This window comes from Anopheles gambiae, chromosome 2 (genome assembly GCF_943734735.2).
Source record: "Anopheles gambiae chromosome 2, idAnoGambNW_F1_1, whole genome shotgun sequence".
Taxonomy (NCBI): domain Eukaryota; kingdom Metazoa; phylum Arthropoda; class Insecta; order Diptera; family Culicidae; genus Anopheles; species Anopheles gambiae.
The window spans coordinates 13,574,273-13,594,153 of NC_064601.1; the positions used below are offsets into that span (position 1 = coordinate 13,574,273).

At 48.2% G+C, this 19,881-nt stretch overlaps 2 protein-coding genes across 4 annotated transcripts; both read left to right on the plus strand.

Annotated features, from left to right (window-relative positions):
• The first annotated feature begins 2,954 nt into the window (after nucleotides 1–2,954).
• LOC3290543 (dynein axonemal heavy chain 3) lies at nucleotides 2,955–17,536 on the plus strand. 3 transcript variants are annotated; one of them, XM_061644900.1, is made up of 18 exons: nucleotides 2,956–3,273; nucleotides 3,332–3,882; nucleotides 3,955–4,052; nucleotides 4,113–4,836; nucleotides 4,896–5,857; nucleotides 5,927–6,111; nucleotides 6,199–6,464; nucleotides 6,533–7,753; nucleotides 7,822–9,111; nucleotides 9,179–9,732; nucleotides 9,793–9,997; nucleotides 10,063–12,796; nucleotides 12,861–12,990; nucleotides 13,057–15,588; nucleotides 15,652–15,991; nucleotides 16,064–16,687; nucleotides 16,856–16,894; nucleotides 17,006–17,536. In XM_061644900.1, the coding sequence occupies exons 1-18, from the start codon at nucleotides 3,144–3,146 to the stop codon at nucleotides 17,306–17,308; spliced, it is 12,888 nt and encodes a 4,295-aa protein (XP_061500884.1). In that variant the 5' UTR covers nucleotides 2,956–3,143; the 3' UTR covers nucleotides 17,309–17,536. The 3 variants fall into 3 exon arrangements, with proteins under 3 accessions (XP_061500883.1, XP_061500884.1, XP_061500885.1); XM_061644899.1 differs by having other exon boundaries at nucleotides 2,955–3,273; nucleotides 5,927–6,464; XM_061644901.1 differs by lacking the exon at nucleotides 16,856–16,894.
• Nucleotides 17,537–17,692: 156 nt separating this feature from the next.
• On the plus strand, nucleotides 17,693–18,981 carry LOC1281109 (uncharacterized). The gene is made up of 3 exons (XM_321047.6): nucleotides 17,693–17,901; nucleotides 18,464–18,547; nucleotides 18,622–18,981. Exons 1-3 carry the CDS (start codon nucleotides 17,856–17,858, stop codon nucleotides 18,783–18,785), a joined length of 294 nt encoding a protein of 97 aa, XP_321047.2. The 5' UTR covers nucleotides 17,693–17,855; the 3' UTR covers nucleotides 18,786–18,981.
• Nucleotides 18,982–19,881: the final 900 nt, after the last annotated feature.

Here is a 19,881-nt window from a genome sequence, read left to right on the forward strand (position 1 = left end):
CAACAGAATCAATACAAAGGGGAGTACGTGCGATGTGAACGTATATGAACGAATTAGGACAAAACGGACACTTTTATTTAGCACAAGCAAACAGAGTACGGCGAGATGAGCCTGAATGAACTCGAGCGATGGCTCAAATTTGAATGGTTAGTTTTTGGTTTTAGCGAGGTTTCATTTTTCTAGATTGCGCAAAATTCGATTGAATCCGGTATACTGTGTACTTTTTAGCCTGTGAAAGAGTACACTGTGATGCATTTTATGCAGTGCCAATTGCATACTTTGAGGCGTTTTGCAACGCAAAAAGGAAAACAATATTTATCCCACCAAACAAAGTTGATTTGGTGTGGCGGCAATTGAATTTTTCTTCTCTACCAGAAGCTCTGATGATCCCATTTGATGAACACTGTAACATTTTGTCAGTAAATTCTAAAAATTCGGCATTTATCTATTTCTTGCTGGCGATTATACGTTCTTCATGGAATATTGTAATGATTCCAGTTCCATGTACACCCTGATCAGTATGTAGACGTCCCTACGTTTTCCAAATATTTAAGCTCAATTGCTACTAAAACGAACAATCATGACGAACGCGAAGGCACACCTGACGTGCAACCAACCTGTTGGGCTTGAGCATGAATCATCCCGTCACATCGAACCCATACCCATTACCCGTACGCCATTACAAATCGCTCCTTTCCCCCCGGGTTCCGAATAATGTCATTGTAATTTCAAACGAACCATCACAGGGTCGCCCTTTTCGCGACCCATAACGTACCAGGAAACCTCCAAAACGTTCTACTCCGGGCCGGTGTGTTCCAAACCCTACCAGTCCTCGCGATCTAATCCAATGACATGAACCCCTGCGCTCGCTCGTTTAATTATAGCTTCGGGCACGAAAATTGCTTCCGACATTATTCAGCTTTCTGTTATTCGAGAGGGCGAGTGTGTGTGTGTGTGTACACGAGACAGTGCATCGTAGTTACCCGGGAGTGAGACTCCTAAATCCCCTCTATAAAACAGGGAAAGTTCCCGCTGCTACAGCCAGTCGGACGGACAATTGTGCCGGTCCCAGGAGATACGTAAATGACTGCTAATAGCTCCAGAAGGATACGTGGGGCACTGCGCACACTGCGCTCCAGTGATTCTATGCTCCAGGGGTTGTACCTCCGGACAGCTGGGTTCCCACTTCCCAGCACGGCCACTACAAGTCCCGGAGAGATAACGAACTCCAACTCCAACAGGAAGGGCAGCACCTCCAGCACCTAGTGAGCATTGCAATCGCAAGGGCCCTCGGTCTTGGTCTGCCCAATGTTGATTAGTTGCACGAAATACTCTCGCACTAATTGATACTTACGCGGGCACTGAGCGGCCACCGGCAGGCGGTAAGAACGCTTCCTAGTCCCGCTTCGGCTGAAGGGTGGATTACGCGCGTAAGTTATAGCCCTACCCATTGGCTCTCGTCCGCCCATTGCTGGCCCATCGTTGTACAAACTCGCGCGGGGCGATAAAAATGCTGACCCTTAAGCCGCGGGCTGCATTCATTGACTTTGGAAGTTAATTTTCGGACCGATCAAGGTGCTGGCTGGCAAACGCGACCGTTTAGTGCTAATACCGGAAGACGAGAGGAGGGGGAGAGAATACAGCACGCCTGCCTTACGAGGGGATTTAAAATACAAATTTTATTTACGGGTGGGCAGGACAACGTTGACGGTGGAATGGATACGCTTCTGGCAGGGGATGAGTGGCTAAGTTCATAAATTCTCTATTTTGACAGCACAAGCGATTTTCCTGAATGAAGTATTATTAAAGCCGCAAGCCTCTTTCAGCGAGAATGCTGTGAAATAAATCGTTTCAACAAACTTAACAAACATCCATTTCCTTCCGCTACAAATGAGCAACCATGCTTCGTACTAGTACAAGCATGATTTTAATAATTGTTAGCAATTCTTATTAAAGTATAGCAATAATGTATTTCCGAAAATGGTTTGTGTTTTTTGTGTCTTTAACTATTACAAATGAGCAGGCATCAATTGTACCCAGCACAATCAATAATTTCGTATTAAAGTAATAAACAATGTTAAACAAAATTAAACAAAACAATTGTTATTCTAAACAAAAAGGCCACATCCCCTTTCTTGGATGATGAGCTATACGAACATAAATCAAACTTACACTACTGGCCCATAGATGGCGCTTTTACAATGTGCTTGCAATCTTGCGCTCAAGTTTGCATGCTGTTGCATCACAATGGGAAACAATCGTGTGTTTACCGGAACCAGTTCTTGTTTTTATTCCCTTTTATTTATTCCCAACTTTTTTCTTCTTTTTCTTCTTCTCCTTCTTATTCTTCTTCTCCTTCTTATTCTTCTTCTTACCTGGCACAACAAAAACTGTCGATAGTCAATTATGCGTAAGGGGTGTTCAGTCCATACGGGACTTGAACCCATGGCGGGCATGTTGTTAGTTCGTGCTAGATGATGATTATATCACCAACCCAATCATTATATACATTTATCGAATATTATTCTATTTGAGCTATTTCAAAACAAATAATGCAAGTGTCTTTAACTGATATTTAATTATATTCAAACATTTGGAGTATGAACCACAAAGCAAATTTTATTTCTAAATTTAACTTCCTAACCTAAATAAGTTCCACAAAAACACATTTAAAACTGAATTTTGAAAGAACGATCCATTGTGATGAATGCTTTGTAGCTCTACATCAAACAAAACTTTCACCTTCAAAGGCCACCCTCATAATCGTTCGATTGACCCAATTCCAACATTCAACAATATTTTGATCCACTTTTATTTTATTGTTTTTTAACACTTGTTGATATTTGTTTACCTTCAACAAGAAACCGATCATAACAAAAACTCAACAGGTTTCGGTTGCGTTTCTATAATTTCAACAAACCACGTGTTGCATGTGTAGCACGTGCTTAACCTACCAGCCGGTTGCCATTGGAGATGATTGCTTCGCTACATTCGCTTCGTTTACCGGTAGTAAACAATGCAAACAATTTTTCATTCAAGTAGGCTGCAGTTAATGGTGAAGGTGGTTTTAACGCTGCTAGTTTGTCTAACTAAACTAATTGAAAGATTTTACTGATTAAAAGAATAAGAACAACTTTTAAAAAATGAGACGTGCAAAAAAACCGAAACCCAAACTTAAACGGCACATTGAGGATGTTCCGTTTTATAAGTTTTCCCATGGACCGGACGAGCTACCCTTGGATCCGGCCCGGTCCTTCATAGAAGAACAAATCGGTAGGCTGTTAGTCAAACTATGCTTTCACCTTTTATCTACAGGTTTTTCTCTTTGCAGGAAAAATTCATTCGACCAAGTCCAGCTGCTTTACCAAGGACTACAGTCTGCATCTTTCACCGCGCGGAGATGGTACGCTGGATCCGGAACTATTGCCACCGGAAACTGTCAACCTGTTTCATCACCCGGAAGCTACACCACGGCCCTCGACCTCAAAGGTTTACTGTCGGGGTGAACCGGCTCGTGATGGTGGCGGTTCACTGTCTGCAAAAGCTAAAGATGCTACCGATCGTATGATCGATGTGTACAAACGGTTTCGATTGAAAATATTTCACGATCTAGCACTCACCAAACCGATGCTCCGCGGTAATGAGTTCTTCCGGCGGTATGGCCGTACAGATGAGACCGGTCGCCGAAAGTTACCATCACTGTGGAGAAAAAAGCGCCCCCAAAAGTTTCAATTCGATGAGTTTGCCTATCGCACGCCGGAAGAAAACGAGGAAGCGTTGCGAAAAATTCAGAAACATCTGGATCGCATGATTGCCAAGAGCATACGGGAGGCAGAGAAGCGTCGTCGGGAGAAGGAAGAACAGGAGAGAAGGCCACAGTTTGTAGGTTTCGTCATGTTGAGGTCTAACTGGTGACTAATTCTCTATGATATGTTTGCCTTCTTTTCTTCCAAGTGTACATCCAAGAGCAAGAATGTCTACGAAGTTAAGGTGAAAAAGAAACGTCTTAGTAATGAGCAATACATCAAGAAACTCAAGCAATCGGAGAGCATGTAAGTATTTAAGTATTGCACGAATATTCCCCAATAATTGTATTAAATGTTTTTTATCAGGAAGCTCAAATATCTGCAAGCACTGCTACCTGTCCATCCCGACGATCAAAAGCATAAAATATTGCAACGGTACGAGCATAACTTCCGGCACGCGATGTGCTTCTTTGACGATGCGATGAAGCAGCGTACACTGAACGTGCTCGATCAGCTGGACGTACGCAAAATAGAGCACTTCCCGTCGCATCTTATCAAAAAAATTCTGCCCCGCATAGATCAGCGTCTAAACCATCTCAAACAAGCACACAAATTTATTTCCGAAGAAGAACAGCTGTGGCCCAACATTTATCCAGAGGTGATTCTGATGGATTACCTCTTCGATGCCGATCATGGTGTGTCACGCGATCAGGCTGTATTTTTCATCATCCTGCTGATGGACCTGCAGGAAGACTATCGGTACTACGTGAAGCGTTCGTTTCTACGCTACATACTGCGCTCCGAGGCAGAACGATCGCGGCTACAGCTTGCCATTGAGCCACCCGAATTTCCCATGGCCACAATGGTGGCCCCAGTGCCGTGGAAGTGCTCGATCCAGCTCGCCAAGAACAGGCTCGAGGAAGTGCTCATGATAAATCATCCCGTGCTGCAAGCGATCAACATGCTATGGCACAAGCTGTACAGCAATCTGCTGGTAGTAGATTCGGTCAAGTTCTACAGTACTGACATACCGATGCATGCCGATAAAATCACGGAGATGATACATAACAGCTGCCGAATAACGAGAGATGTAAGCGCGCACATAATTTGTAATTGGGAGGTTCTAACGTACGGTGTATTTTGTTCTAGATTTTAATCAACGACTGGATGCCCAGGGTGGCTGATCTGGTGGACGTGATGCGCAAATATTGGAAAGATCTGGTGCCCCGCAACTCTACACACGGTGGACGAGGGACAATCTTCTTCAACTGCATACACGCACTCACCTCCTACCATCTGCAGGAGCTTATCAAGAAGAGTCTTGACCATCTGGTCGAGGCGCTGGAAGTGTACCGGGATGGTGATGTGGCAGGAGAGGAGCCGAAAGTACGAAAGAAGCCCTTTATGACACTCACCGTCTCAGTGGTTGGCCAACACCACACAGATATTGAGAAAACGACCGAGAAAAGTGATCTTTCCCTGTACCAGGTAGATGATGATGATCCCGATATACTGGCCTCGGAGTCGGACGATTTCGCGCTAACGAACGGTGATGAACGGAGAACGTCCTTCATTGTTGAAAGCAGTGGTAAAATCATCATCTATCCGTACATGGAGGAGCTCCCCGATCTCTTCAAAAGCTACTTCGTGAAGATCTTGAAGGTGGGCTACAAGATACCGCGACTCGAGTACTACTTAACGCAGGATGAGAAGCAGCTCGGCTACCTGCACTTCATACGCACCGACAACGACGATATGGAGAAGTTGTACGAGCGTGTGAAGAAGATTGTCATCGCCAACCAGACTGGACCGACGGTTTATCTTTACCCAATGTACGAGTACTATTTTCCGGTTCTGGCAAACAAGATGAAGCTTATAACGGAGGGCATTTTCTCGCAAGTGGAACTACCGCCATTGGATATCTTTAAAGAGCTGGTCCAAAAGTTTACCGATCTGCTCAATGGGATCTACTATCTGCGAGACTTTATACCGCTGAATCTATTCATGCTTGATAACAGCAGGCTGAATAAGGTACTGGAAAAGTTGGTTAATGATCTGAAGAACTTTGTCATCAACTATTTCATTACACTAAATCAAGTGGATAATAGGAGGTAAATATTGACGTCATTAGACATGGCTTTCAAGATCAAGATTTACTGGTTCATCTTTGTTGTTTACAGAATTTGTGATGAGTTTGAAGATATGTCGCTGCATGCAGGCGAGAGACCTAAGGAAACTCCCGAAGTGGTGGCCCTGCAGAACTACCTTACCCAATGCAGGGAGGAACGCATGTACCAGCTGACGTCTGAGATCAAGCAGGTCGCACAGCGTGTTATCTTCCTGTTAACACATGCTATTCTTGACCGTAGGTTTTTTCGAAACACTCAAGCACTCAGCAGGTCCAATGACGATGACGTACATTTAACGTTCCTTCCTCTTTGGCTCTTTCCAGAGGAAGATATCAATCTCAACTCTCGTCTGTTCCTGTGGCCAAAGGAGTTGGAAAAGGTGCTCGATCTTAGCGGTGCTCGATTATCCGTTGTGCGTGATAATCTCGAAACATCTCTACGCGAACGGCGAGTCAAGTTTGAGCAGTACCTCATGACGGAGAAGAAAAAAATGGATCACTTCCGTACGAGAGAGATACGCGAAATGCTTTCACTAGACGATCTGCGCGATAAAGTGGATACAGTGGATGGACTAATGAAGATCTTAGAAGTATCTGCCTCTATGTTACACTTTCAACCTTAAGGCGTACTTTCTAACCCCTATTCTGTGCTCCTCAGGATTGCAGCAGAGAGGCAAAGGAGATCAACACGAACGAAAACCTGCTGCAGATCGATCTGTCGTTCTTCCCGTCGCTCAACGAGATGATCGAAAAGATGGGACCGATCGAGAAGCTGTGGCACACGGCGTACAAGTTCGACACCTGTCACGAGGTGTGGTACTTCGGTCCGTTCAAAGATCTGGATGCGGACATCATACGGAATGCGGTCGAGGAAATGTATCTCGCAATATCGGTGCTGCTGAAGGAGCTTACCGGTAGCCCGCAGGCAAAGCGGGTCGCGGAACAGATACGCATGAAGGTGGAAAAGTTTAAGGTGTATCTACCAATTCTGGAGTCGATCTGTCGCCAGGGATTGTGCGATCGCCACTGGAAACAGATCTCGGAAGAGCTCGGCCAGGAAGTGAACCCGGACGTGCACAATTCGCTCAGCCAGATGGTGGAGATCGATATCGTCAAGATACAGGACCGGCTCGAGGAGATCTCGAATGCGGCCGGCAAAGAGTACGAGCTCAACATTCAGCTCGTCAACATGCAGGAAGAGTGGACCGATGTGCTGTTCGTTTGCGTACCGTACCGGGACAGCGATATGTACATTCTATCCTCCGTCGACGAGATCCAAACACTGCTGGACGACCACATTCTGAAGGCACAGGCGATGCGAGGATCGCCCTATATCGCTGCGCTCGGCACGAAAGCAAACAACTGGGAGGATAAGCTCATCTCCATGCAGGACATTATCGATACCTGGCTGCAGGTGCAGGCGACCTGGATGTATCTCGAGCCGATTTTCAGTTCCGAGGACATCCTGCGCCAGATGCCAACCGAGGGCCGTCACTTCAAGGCTGTCGATCGCGTATTCCGCAAGATCATGAAACACACCACGTCCGATGCACACGTCATTCAGGCGACAGATTACCCGGAACTGCTAAACACCTTGCGGAAGGCGTACACCGATCTAGAGGAGATACAGAAGGGTCTCAACATGTATCTCGAAAAGAAGCGGCTGTTCTTTGCGCGCTTCTTTTTCCTCTCGAACGACGAGTTGTTGGAAATTTTGTCCGAAACCAAGGATCCGCTCCGTGTGCAGCCTCATCTGAAGAAGTGCTTCGAGGGCATACACGCGCTGCAGTTCGATCCGCAGATGGAAATTGTTGCGATCACATCGGCAGAACAGGAAGTGATACCATGTGTTCGAAAGGTTAACCCGAATCTTGCTAATGTAAGTATGCATCAATCGATCAAACTATTCTACCTTGCCAGCTCATCACTCGTAACTCCATTTGGTAGGGTTTGGTAGAGAAATGGCTTAAGGAGGTCGAAACAGTAATGCTGGAGAGTGTTAAGGAGCAGATCTGGCAATCGTACGAGCGCTACCCGAACGATCCGCGAAAGGTGTGGGTGCTGAACTGGCCCGGACAAGCGGTACAGGTTGTATCCTGCCTCAAGTGGACCGAAGAGGCCGAAGAAGCCATCCAGCAGGGCCAGCTCCCGCAGTTCGCTATAACCTGCAGCAATCAGATCGCCGAGCTGGTGGATCTAGTGCGAGGAAATCTGAGCACCGGTGCAACGATTACGATCGAAGCGCTGATCGTCGTCGATGTGCACGCACGCGACATAGTCAAATTGCTCGTTGACAAGCAGATCAGCGATGTGGGCGATTTTAACTGGTTTTCACAGCTACGGTACTACTGGCGCATAGACGACGATGACAAGCAGAGTTACGTCGGTGTTAGCATGGTTACTACCGACCTCAAGTACGGCATGGAGTATCTCGGCAATACTGGACGTCTCGTTACGACCCCTCTCACCGATCGATGCTTCCGCACGCTGATGGGTGCCTTCAAGCTCAACCTTGGTGGTGCACCGGAAGGTCCTGCCGGTACCGGTAAGACAGAAACATGCAAAGATCTTGCCAAAGCCGTTGCCAAAAAGTGTGTCGTGTTCAACTGTTCCGACGGGCTGGACTACAAGGCGCTCGGCAAGTTCTTCAAGGGTCTCGCTCAGTCCGGCTCGTGGGCGTGCTTCGATGAGTTCAACCGTATCGAGCTGGAAGTGCTTTCTGTCGTGGCGCAACAGATACTCACCATTCAGCATGCCATCGCGCAGAAGATTGTCAAGTTTACCTTTGAAGATACGCACCTGAAGCTCGATCCTTCGTGTAACATTTTCATCACGATGAATCCTGGCTACGCCGGGCGCACGGAGCTGCCGGACAATCTGAAGGTGCTGTTTCGTACGGTTGCCATGATGGTGCCCGATTATGCAATGATCGGCGAGATCACGCTCTATTCCAATGGGTTCGATAATGCACGCGTACTTGCACAAAAGATTGTACATACGTACAAGCTCTGCTCGGAGCAACTATCCTCGCAGTTCCATTACGATTACGGCATGCGAGCGGTAAAATCAGTCCTTATGGCGGCTGGTTCATTGCGTCGCGCTCAACCCCACCTGCCGGAGGATCAAATCGTACTGCGAGCTATCATTGATGTGAACCTTCCCAAGTTTCTGCAACAAGATATTCCACTGTTTGAAGGCATCTACAAGGATCTATTTCCTGGGGTTGATCTCCCTCCGGTATGTACCTATTTCGATGTCTTCTTTGCTCTACCACGTGTTAATCTCCTCATTATCTCACAATCAGCCTGCCCGAGACGATATTGTGCGTATTCTGCTGGTGAGGTTGGTGAAGCGGAAGCTACAACCAACAGCCTGGTACATCGACAAAATCATGCAGATCTACGAGATGATGCTCGTACGGCACGGTTTAATGATCGTTGGCGATTCGATGGGAGGCAAAACCACGGCCTATCAGGTTTTGGCCGAAACGCTACGCGAGCTACGCCTCGAGAAGGGACCGAAGTGTGAAGAGCAGGGCGTACAGTACCGTATCATCAATCCCAAATCCATCTCGATGGGCCAACTGTACGGTAGCTTTGATCCGGCTTCACACGAATGGTCCGACGGTGTGTTGGCGAACACTTTCCGCGAAATGGTCAACACAACGAGTCTGGAGCGCCAATGGATTCTCTTCGATGGGCCGGTTGATGCGGTGTGGATTGAGAACCTGAACACGGTGCTCGACGACAACAAAAAGCTCTGCCTAATGTCGGGCGAGATCATTCAGATGACTAAGCTGATGAACCTCGTGTTTGAGCCGGTTGATCTGGAGCAAGCTTCTCCCGCTACTGTGTCCCGGTAAGTGTATGAGGACAATGCCAAAGTTTCTTCTGTTAATTGTTGTGAATTTATTTCTAGATGCGGCATGATCTATATGGAGCCACATCAGCTCGGCTGGATAGCTCTGCACAAATCGTTCTTGCTGGTGTTGGAAGAGAAAGGAGTGTCTGAGATTAGCATCGGCGTTTTCGAGCAACTTGTTGAGTGGTTGATTCCACCTTCGCTCAAGTTTCTTAAAATGGTTAAAACCGTCTTACCAATCTCAGAGATGCAGTGCTATTCGGTAATACGAAGTAGTCCGATCACGAAACTCGTTACTTCATTAACATCACTTCCTCTTCTTTTCAGATGTTTTCCAAGTTTTTCTCCATTTTTTGCACACGCATGCAAAATTACACACAAATACAGTTTCAGCAGACGTTCCTGTTCTGCTACGCTTGGGGCTACTTCTCATCTGTTACCAACGAGGGGCGCAAGATGATCGATCCCTTGCTGCGCAAAATACTTTACGGTGGCAATGAAGATCATCCGAAACCGAAGCACTTCTCCCTGAACCGTGGCCAAATGTATCCGGAAAAGATGAACTTTATGGACTATCGCTTTGATGAGCATGAAAATTGGTGGCCCTGGCAAACGACGGAGGAAGTGGTCCTGCCCGAATCATGCATAGTTTCCGAGCTTATGATACCGACCAAAGAAACTGGCTACATACTTTATTGGACCAATCTGTGCGTTCGCAACGGCATCCCAATTATGCTGGCCGGTCCGACCGGTACAGGCAAAAGTGCTACCATCTCCAACTATATCCGCGAGCTGCCGAAAGCGAAATTCATCTCAAACATTATTAACTGTTCGGCACGCAGCACGGCCGCACAGGTGCAGGACACGATCATGGGTAAGCTGGATCGACGGCGCAAAGGTGTTTATGGGCCACCGGTCGGGAAAGAGTGTGTCAACTTCATCGACGATCTTGCCATGCCGGCACGTGATGATTATGGCTCGCAGCCACCGCTAGAGCTCGTACGTACCTGGCTCGACCATCGCATATGGTCGGATTTGCGCGATACGTCCAAGATCGAGCTTATTGATCTGCTACTCATCGCTGCTATGGGACCGATCGGGGGCAGTAACTTCATTCCACAGCGATTGTATCGCCACATGTTCGTCATATCAGTGGACTCCTTCGAGGATACTACACTGATGCGCATCTTCTCCTCGATCGGCGATTGGCACTTTGCGAAGGGCTTCCCGGAGCCCGTGGCACGCCTTAGCAAGCTGCTCAGTCAAGCAGCCATTGCGGTGTATCGTGGAGCGATTGAAAGTTTCCTTCCAACACCGGCAAAATCACACTATCTGTTCTCACTGCGCGATGTGTCACGGGTGTATCAGGGGATTGTGCTGCTGCCTTCGAAAAAGCTGCCCGATCCGGAGAAACTTGTGCGGCTTTGGGTGCACGAATCGTATCGCGTGTTTTGCGACCGGTTAGTGGATGATGACGACAAGTTGAAGCTTCTCCGCCTAGTCGACGATGCTTGCGTGACGCATCTACGCCTGAAGATGGAGCAAGCCTTTGGCGATCGGCTTGAGCCGGGCCAGAAGGTGTCGGACAAGCATATACGCGATCTGCTGTTCGGTAACTACATGGAGCCCGCGGCGGTAACACGCATCTACGACGAGGTGGACAATTGGGAACAGTTGGAGAAAAACATCAACTACTATCTGTCCGAGTACAACGAACGATCGAAATCGCCCATGAACCTAGTGCTGTTCCGGTTTGCGATTGAGCATATCTCACGCGTCTCGCGCGTGCTGCAGATGCCTCGGGGACATTTGCTGATGGTGGGACTCGGCGGATCCGGACGGCGCAGCGCCGTCAAGCTGGCATCCTTTATGGGCGATTCGCTCGTATTTCAGGTGGAGGTGACACGCAGCTACACACTCAACGAATGGCGCGAGGATATGAAAAAGCTGCTCATGTATGCGGGCTGCGAAGGCAAGCGTACCGTGTTTCTCTTTAACGACTCGCAGGCGAAGGAGGAAGCATTCGTGGAAGACATCAACTCACTGCTCAATACGGCCGACCTGCCCAATCTGTTCCAGGCGGAGGAAAAGGCGGTGATCCTCGAACAAATGCAAATCATCGTCCAGGCCACGAACAAGCCAATCGATCTGACAGCACTGTCGCTGTACACCTTCTTCGTGGAGCGTGTGCGCGAGAACCTGCACATAGCGCTGGCCTTCTCCCCGATCGGGGACTCGTTCAAAAAGCGGCTGCGTATCTATCCCTCTCTTATCAACTGCTGCACAATCGATTGGTTTACGGCTTGGCCCGATGATGCGCTGCAGAAGGTGGCGGAATATTTCATTCGCTCGATGGATCTCGTCAGCAGCCAGGAACGGTTGTCCTCCCGCGAGTCGTCTAGCGTCGAGGTTGTTGAACCAGTCGACGAGAAGGACCAGAAGGTGCGCAAACTGACCGAGCTGGAGTGTAAGTTGATCGACTGTGTGCTTGTGTTTAACGAAAGCGTTGTAGAGAATTCGAACCGGTTCTTCCTCGAGCTGGGCCGCCGTAACTACGTCACGCCCACGTCCTATCTAGAGATGCTACGATCATTCAAAGACCTGTACCACAAAAAGTACTCGGAAACCATTACACAACGCGACCGGTACACTACCGGTCTGGAGAAGCTGGACTTTGCCGCCGGGCAGGTGTCGGTCATGCAGGACCAGCTGAAAGATTTGCAACCGATGCTGAAGCAAACGTCCGACGAGACGGAGAAAATTATGGTCAACATCGAACGTGAGACGGCCGAAGCCGAAAAGAAGAAAGAAATTGTTGGTGCGGACGAGACGGCAGCGAACGAGGCGGCCGCCTCTGCTCAAGCGATCAAGGATGATTGTGAGAGCGACCTGCAGGAAGCAGTGCCGGCACTGGAAGCCGCACTTTCTGCCCTTGACACGCTCAAGCCGGCTGACATTACCGTGGTAAAATCGATGAAGAACCCACCGTCCGGTGTGAAGCTTGTGCTGGAAGCCGTCTGTGTCATTCGTGGCATCAAGCCGGACCGAAAGCCTGATCCGAGTGAGTGTTACTGAGGGGATAATTACTACATCGAAATTTGATTCACTTATACGTTTTATTGCAGATGGCCATCTGGTGGAGGACTACTGGGGACCGTCACAAAAGATGCTGGGAGATCTCAAGTTTTTGGATAGCTTAAAGACCTTCGACAAGGACAACATTCCTATACCCGTCATGAAGAAGATACGAGAAGTGTAAGACGCACCTCCAATCACTCATTTCCTACGCTTACTCATTAATCTTCTATTCCTTCGCAACAGGTACATCGCCGATCGTGAGTTTGTGCCCGAGAAAATCAAAAGCATCTCCATGGCCTGTGAAGGTCTGTGCCGGTGGGTGCGGGCTATGGAAATCTACGACCGTGTCGCAAAGATTGTCGCCCCGAAAAAGATTGCCCTCGCCGAGGCGGAAGCAGAGCTGGCGATGCAGATGGAAAAGCTCAACTCGAAGCGTGCCGAGCTGCAGGAAATTCTCGACAAGCTGCAGAAGCTGAACGATTTCTTTGCCGAAAAGTCGCGCGAAAAGAAACGCCTGGAGGATGAGATCGATAGCTGCGAAAAGAAGCTGATACGTGCCGAGCAACTGATCGGTGGACTTGGTGGTGAAAAGCGGCGCTGGTCAGAGTGTGCCTTCAATCTGCACCAATCGCTTAGTAACGTAGTGGGTGATGTACTGCTTGCTGCCGGGTGTGTGGCGTACCTGGGCTGCTTCTCGACCGAGTTTCGCTCAACGATCGTACAGGAATGGAACGCGGAAGCCGTCACGCGACGCATACCCTGTACGGAAGCCTTCTCTCTCATCACCACCCTTGGCAATCCGTTGCAAATCCGCAGCTGGTCTAACTGGGGCCTGCCGACGGATAACTTCTCCGTTGAGAATGGTATTATCGTGAAGCATGCGCGTCGCTGGCCGCTCATGATCGATCCCGAAGGGCAGGCTAACAAGTGGGTTAAGAATATGGAGAAAGCAAACAATCTCAAGATCATCCAGCAGATGGAAGCCAACTATATGCGCATCGTGGAGAACGCCATCATCAATGGGTATCCGGTGCTGCTCGAGAACGTGGGCGAGAATATTGATTCCGGGTTTAATTCCATCCTCGAGAAAAACATCATCTACCAGAAGGGATCGTACAACATCAAGTTCGGCGACGGTATGATCGAGTACAACGACAACTTCCGGTTTTACATCACGACGAATCTGCGCAATCCTCACTATCTGCCCGAAACCGCCGTCATGGTGACGCTGATGAACTTCATGATTACGGAGCAAGGCTTACGGTCGCAGCTGCTCGGTACGGTCATCGTTCAGGAGCGTCCCGATCTGCAGGAGAAAAAGGAATCGCTCATCATCGAGTCTGCCCAAAACCAGGAAGCGCTGTACAATGCCGAGGCAAAGATTCTGCAGGTACTCTCCACTGCGGAGGGTAACATACTGGATGACGAAAATGCGATCGACATTCTCACCTCCAGCAAGCAGCTGTCGGAAGAGATACAGGCGAAACAGATCGTAGCCGTGGCGACGGAAGCGGAAATTGATGCCGCCAGACAACAGTACATCCCGGTGGCTCGCCATTCGGCTGTGATTTTCTTCTGCACCGCCGAGCTGGCAAATATTGACCCAATGTACCAGTTCAACCTCACCTGGTTCTTGAATATCTTCGTACAGGCGATCCTAAACTCGCCCAAGTCCGACGATCTTGAGCAGCGTCTGAAACATCTCACCGACTACTTCACCATGGCCATCTACAACAATGTGTGTCGCTCGCTGTTCGAGAAAGATAAGCTAATGTTTTCGTTCGTGCTGTGTCTTGGTATCATGCGTGGCCGGGGTGACATTAAGGATCCAGAGCTTTCCTTCCTGCTGACCGGTGGGCTTGCGCTGGATAACCCCTACCCCAATCCAGCTCCCGAGTGGCTCACGGACAAGTGCTGGTCGGAGATAGTGCGTGCCGGAGCGCTACCTTCCCTGAAAGAGCTGCCCCAATCGATCATACAAAACATTGCCCAGTGGAAAGCGTACAACGATCTCAACGAACCCGACGCCCATCCGCTGCCGGAGCCGTACGATCAGCACGAAAACATCACCAAGCTGATCGTGTTGAAGTGTCTCCGGCCCGATAAGGTCGTTCCCGGTTTGCAGCGCTTCATTGTACAGAACATTGGCAAAACGTACGTAGAGCCGCCACAATTCAACCTGGAAACATCGTACCGTGATAGTTCGCCGAGAATTCCGCTCATTTTTATGCTCTCGCCCGGTTCCGACCCGATGGACAACATCTTTACGTTCGCTAACGCTCACTACATGAGCGACGACTGTCGAGTCATCTCGCTCGGACAGGGCCAGGGACCGAAAGCGACGCGAACTATACTCGATGCGATCAAGCTGGGCTACTGGGTTGTGCTGCAAAACTGTCACGTGGCCGAATCGTACATGGACGAGCTGGAGAAAATTTGCATGGACTCGAGCCTGTACGAGTCGGTCCATCCCAAGTATCGGCTATGGTGCACTTCATACCCCAGTCGACGGTTTCCAGTATCGATACTGCAAAATAGCGTCAAAATGACGAACGAAGCACCGAAAGGTGTTAAGAACAATATGACACGCATCTTCACCACTGAACCACTGTCCAATAACGCGTTCTACTCGGACGCTTTCGATGAACAACTCGCCAACATATGGCTTCGGGGAGTGTTTTCTCTGGTATTTTTCCACGCCGTTGTGCAGGAGCGATGCAAATTTGGTCCACTTGGCTGGAACATCCCCTACGAGTTCAATGAATCCGATCTGAAGTAAGTATTTGAGTTTCAAAATATCTTAAAACTGTACCGAAATGAGCGATTTTTCCTCGAAAGGATCTCCCTGATGCAACTGAAGATGTTCCTGAACCAGTATCACAAGATACCATTCGAGGGACACATTTATCTTACGGGAGAGTGTAATTACGGAGGCCGAGTTACCGACGATAAGGATCGGCGTTTGCTGATGGCTCTGTTGAACCGAATCTACAACCAGGACACGATCGATGTCGAAAACTATCCCCTGACGGAATCGGGCCGCTATAAAGTACCGGTACTGCCAACCAAGACTGAAGCACTTGCCTACATCTCCACAATGCCAATGATCGCCCACCCGGAGGTGTTTGGATTGCACGAGAACGCTGACATCACGCGCAATATTGATGAAACCTCGTCGGTAAGTACGAATCACAAGTACCTGTGTAGTATCTGTTCTTCAATATGGGCTGATTAATTTCCTTCATTGCAGCTGCTAGATCGAGTTCTGCTCACCCAAACGCACCTATTCGCCGGAACGGCCTCCTCCGACACGGAACAAAAGGAGGATCCGGTGCTGCTGCTGTGCACCGAGATTGCCAAAAAGCTACCCACCCTGTACGATGTCGATGCCGTCGCCGAACTGTATCCAATCGAGTACGAAAACTCGATGAACACCGTGCTGCGCCAGGAGCTCACGCGCTTCAACCGGCTGCTAGAGTACATTCGCCTCAGCTTAATCGATGTGCAGCGAGCCATCAAGGGCCAGATTAGCATGATACCGGAGCTGGAGAACATTTACCGGGCGATGAAAATATCGCGCGTACCGAAAGCGTGGCTGTCGAAGAGCTATCCCTCGCTGAAGCCACTCGGCAGCTACGTGAACGACTTTGTGCAGCGGTTAGCCTTCTTCCAGCGCTGGATCGACGAGGGCGAACCGAACGTGTACTGGATGAGTGGGTTTTACTTTACGCAGTCGTTTCTGACCGGCATTATGCAGAACCACTCGCGCAAATTTAAGCTCCGCATCGATGACCTGGTAATGAACTTCGATGTAACCAGCTTTGAGTCGGACGAAGCGGTCAAAGATTCTACCGAGGTGGAAACGTTTGTTAAGGTAATATTTCATATTTCACTGCAAATTGTTTAACGTTGCAAATAGATAGTAAGTCATCTTGCTTCACATAAATATAGATGCTATGAGATACAAATATTACATAACATACACAATTCTAATAACATTCTAACGACGCAAACTAACTCATTTAATGCTGCATTACAAAAGGACAAACGACTCATCAACGTTGACTACGTAATGTTCGACGTAAGTACTCGCCAAAGCATTGTATTAATGTGACACTTAACTTTCTAACAATTACTAATTCATTTAGTAACAATGCAATTTCTAATGCAACTGCTTTTATCATCTCAACAGGGCCTCTACCTGGAAGGTGCCCGTTGGAATCGGGAAAGCATGCGGCTGGATGAGCCCTTGTCGCGCATCCTCTACGACACACTGCCAATCATCTCGATGACCCCAATACTGAAGTCGGAAAAAAGTGAACAGCGCGTCAATCGTTACGACTGCCCCATCTACAAAACAAGCGAACGGCGTGGCGTCCTATCCACCACTGGCCACTCGACTAACTTTGTCATGTTCCTCGAGCTGGAAACTGATATGCCGCTGGAGCATTGGGTTCTGCGGGGAACGGCCTGCCTCTGCCAACTGGACGATTAATCTAGCCAGACCCGCAAATACTCTCTCTCTCTCTCTCTCATACTCTTTTGCACCGTCTCTATTTCCACAAATGTTTTGATTGTTTTGGTGTGGCACATCGCATCTAACCCACGGCATGGGTTTCAATAAATTTGTAGTCGTTTTATCCACTCTATTTAGTGCAACACGTTTCTTATCTTATCTTGCCACATTCGCCGTTACTCGCGGGTAAGGTAAGCGTCCGTTAAACGGCGCGACAAGTTCGCCCCAAAATAGAGAGGACAACCCTGGCACACCGTACCGGGCGGAAAGGTGCGTTATCTTATCTGTACTCGCGTTTGCCAATCGCCCACCGATAGCACAGCGTAGCGGTAAGGGTGTAACCATCCACATTGGAACAGGTCTTATTGTGTGCCATCCATCGCTTCGTAGCAGGTTGAATCGTTTGACAAATTTAAGTGTGAAAGAAATTTTGTGCTTTTGGAAATAAAAGCAACTTAAAACAGTGTTGACGTTTGTATTGTTTTGTGTGATTCTACAAAAGTGTCCAGTCCAGTGCCGTTTCAAGATGCATATCATAAAAAACAAAGCCGTTTACTTCACCCTAATGCTCGGTAATTATCAATGCGCAACCACTACACGCAGGAAGGCACAATCACCTTGAAGTGAGCGTGTGTGATTCATCGGTAGAATATTTCCAAGAACTGTGGCATTAGTTCATCGGTGTGAGGAAAAGATAAATGCAAACGGTGATCATATTGTAAATACTTGCTAAAATAACAACTGAATGCAGTTAACGAACTGAACGTAATAAACTTGAGCCATAACACGTAATTTTAACGGTTGTGTTATGGGTCACTTGGAAGTAAAGTCATTTCGATGGTCGAAAGTGTAGGTCAGCGTATTATACCCCAAATTATAGTTCCTGCTTGCCTTATCATACATACGGCATCTTTCTCTTAGTGAAGTTTTGACCAGAATGCATAAACGATGTTACATCTCTTTTGTTCCCGATTACTTAACCGTTGCCCAGTAATAACAGACCATTTTTGTGTTTTAACTGTAACAATTAATATTTTGAACACGTCCAAGTGTAACAGCGGAACACAGCGAGACACAGTGAAATATCTACTTCATCTAACACCTTCCATTTATCTATCTCTATATACCCCACAGTTGTCTTGAGCATGTGTTTGGATCAAACCGAGGCACGTCGCAAGATTCTTCGCGGACGCCGTACCATTAACCGAACCTTCAAACGTGAGTCATAACGAGCAACGCTTGCTTCGCGGGCTTTATACTAACCCCCAACACGCCCCTTCTCCACGTTACAGGTGGACCAATGATTCCTGCATGGGCCATCATTACGATAGTGGCCATCGTGAATCTGCTGCTCGGCGGCATTGCCTATCTAATATTCCGCAAGGTCGTGCTCAATGCACCGATCGAAAACGTTACCTCCTACACGCCGGCCATGCAGGATGAGTACAGCTCCTGAGCTCCCTATTAAACGGCCCATCCAGCCGTACACAAACACTTCATTTACCATGCTACCCCCAACCCCACGACAGCAGCAAATTGAATCCTGCCGGTAGTTTGTAAGCATTACCCCTTGTACATCCTTACATCCCCTTGAATCGATTCACAAATCAATAAACCACCAGATCAGTTTCGAAGAAACGTAACCAAAACAACGAGCAGACCTTCGTTTTATTGGTTGTAAAACAAACGCCCCGGTGCTCCATTCACCCGGAGTCAACCGAGTCAACTTTTCATCAATAATGAACCCGAACCATGTATTACCATGTCGAGCAATGCCACATCATTCCAGAAGCCACACTTGAGATTGCGTGACGGCAGGCGTCACGTTTTCGATGGTTGTTTTTCTACCTTATTGACACAGGAAAACCTCTTTAACTTTACAGACAACCCGGATTTGAATTGCCAGTCCGTAAGCAGACATTTGTGAAAGTAATCGAATCGTTTCCATATTTGATTACTACAAAGTCTCACAACGTACGGTGGAACCAATCCAATCCATCCATCGAACGCTCATCTTCAAACCGAACCTAGCCGAAATCGGCTCGATCGATCAGAACGTCCACTCGAAATTTACATTCGGAACTGCGCCGGGGGGTTTGCATAGGTCATGAGGGGTTGGTTTGGTCAAAATCGTTCAAGAGCAGCATGTACCTCCGGCAAGGCGTGGGGTTATGTTCTGCACCGATTACAGCTACTCCACTAATCCACGGTCACGGTCAAACTAGAAGCTGTGCAGCAGCAGCAGCAGCAGTAGCCAGAGGGGTTGTAGCAAAGGCGAGGGCTAACGATTTGTATAAATTTACATAATTCATTTACCCCCTTTTCCTAATTTAAATGTTCCCTTTCAATCCAATTGGCGCACGGAGCGGGAATGTCGGGGGTTTGAGGGTTTCGGTGGGAAAAGTAGAGTAGGATGTATCTGGCCGTGCAAAAAAAAGGGGTATCGTTTGGACGTGCAGGTTGATATTGAGCCACTTCAGATGTTTCACAAACCATGTTGGTAGATGCGACCGGCAGCATGGAGTTGTTTGATTGACATGTGCACAATGGGT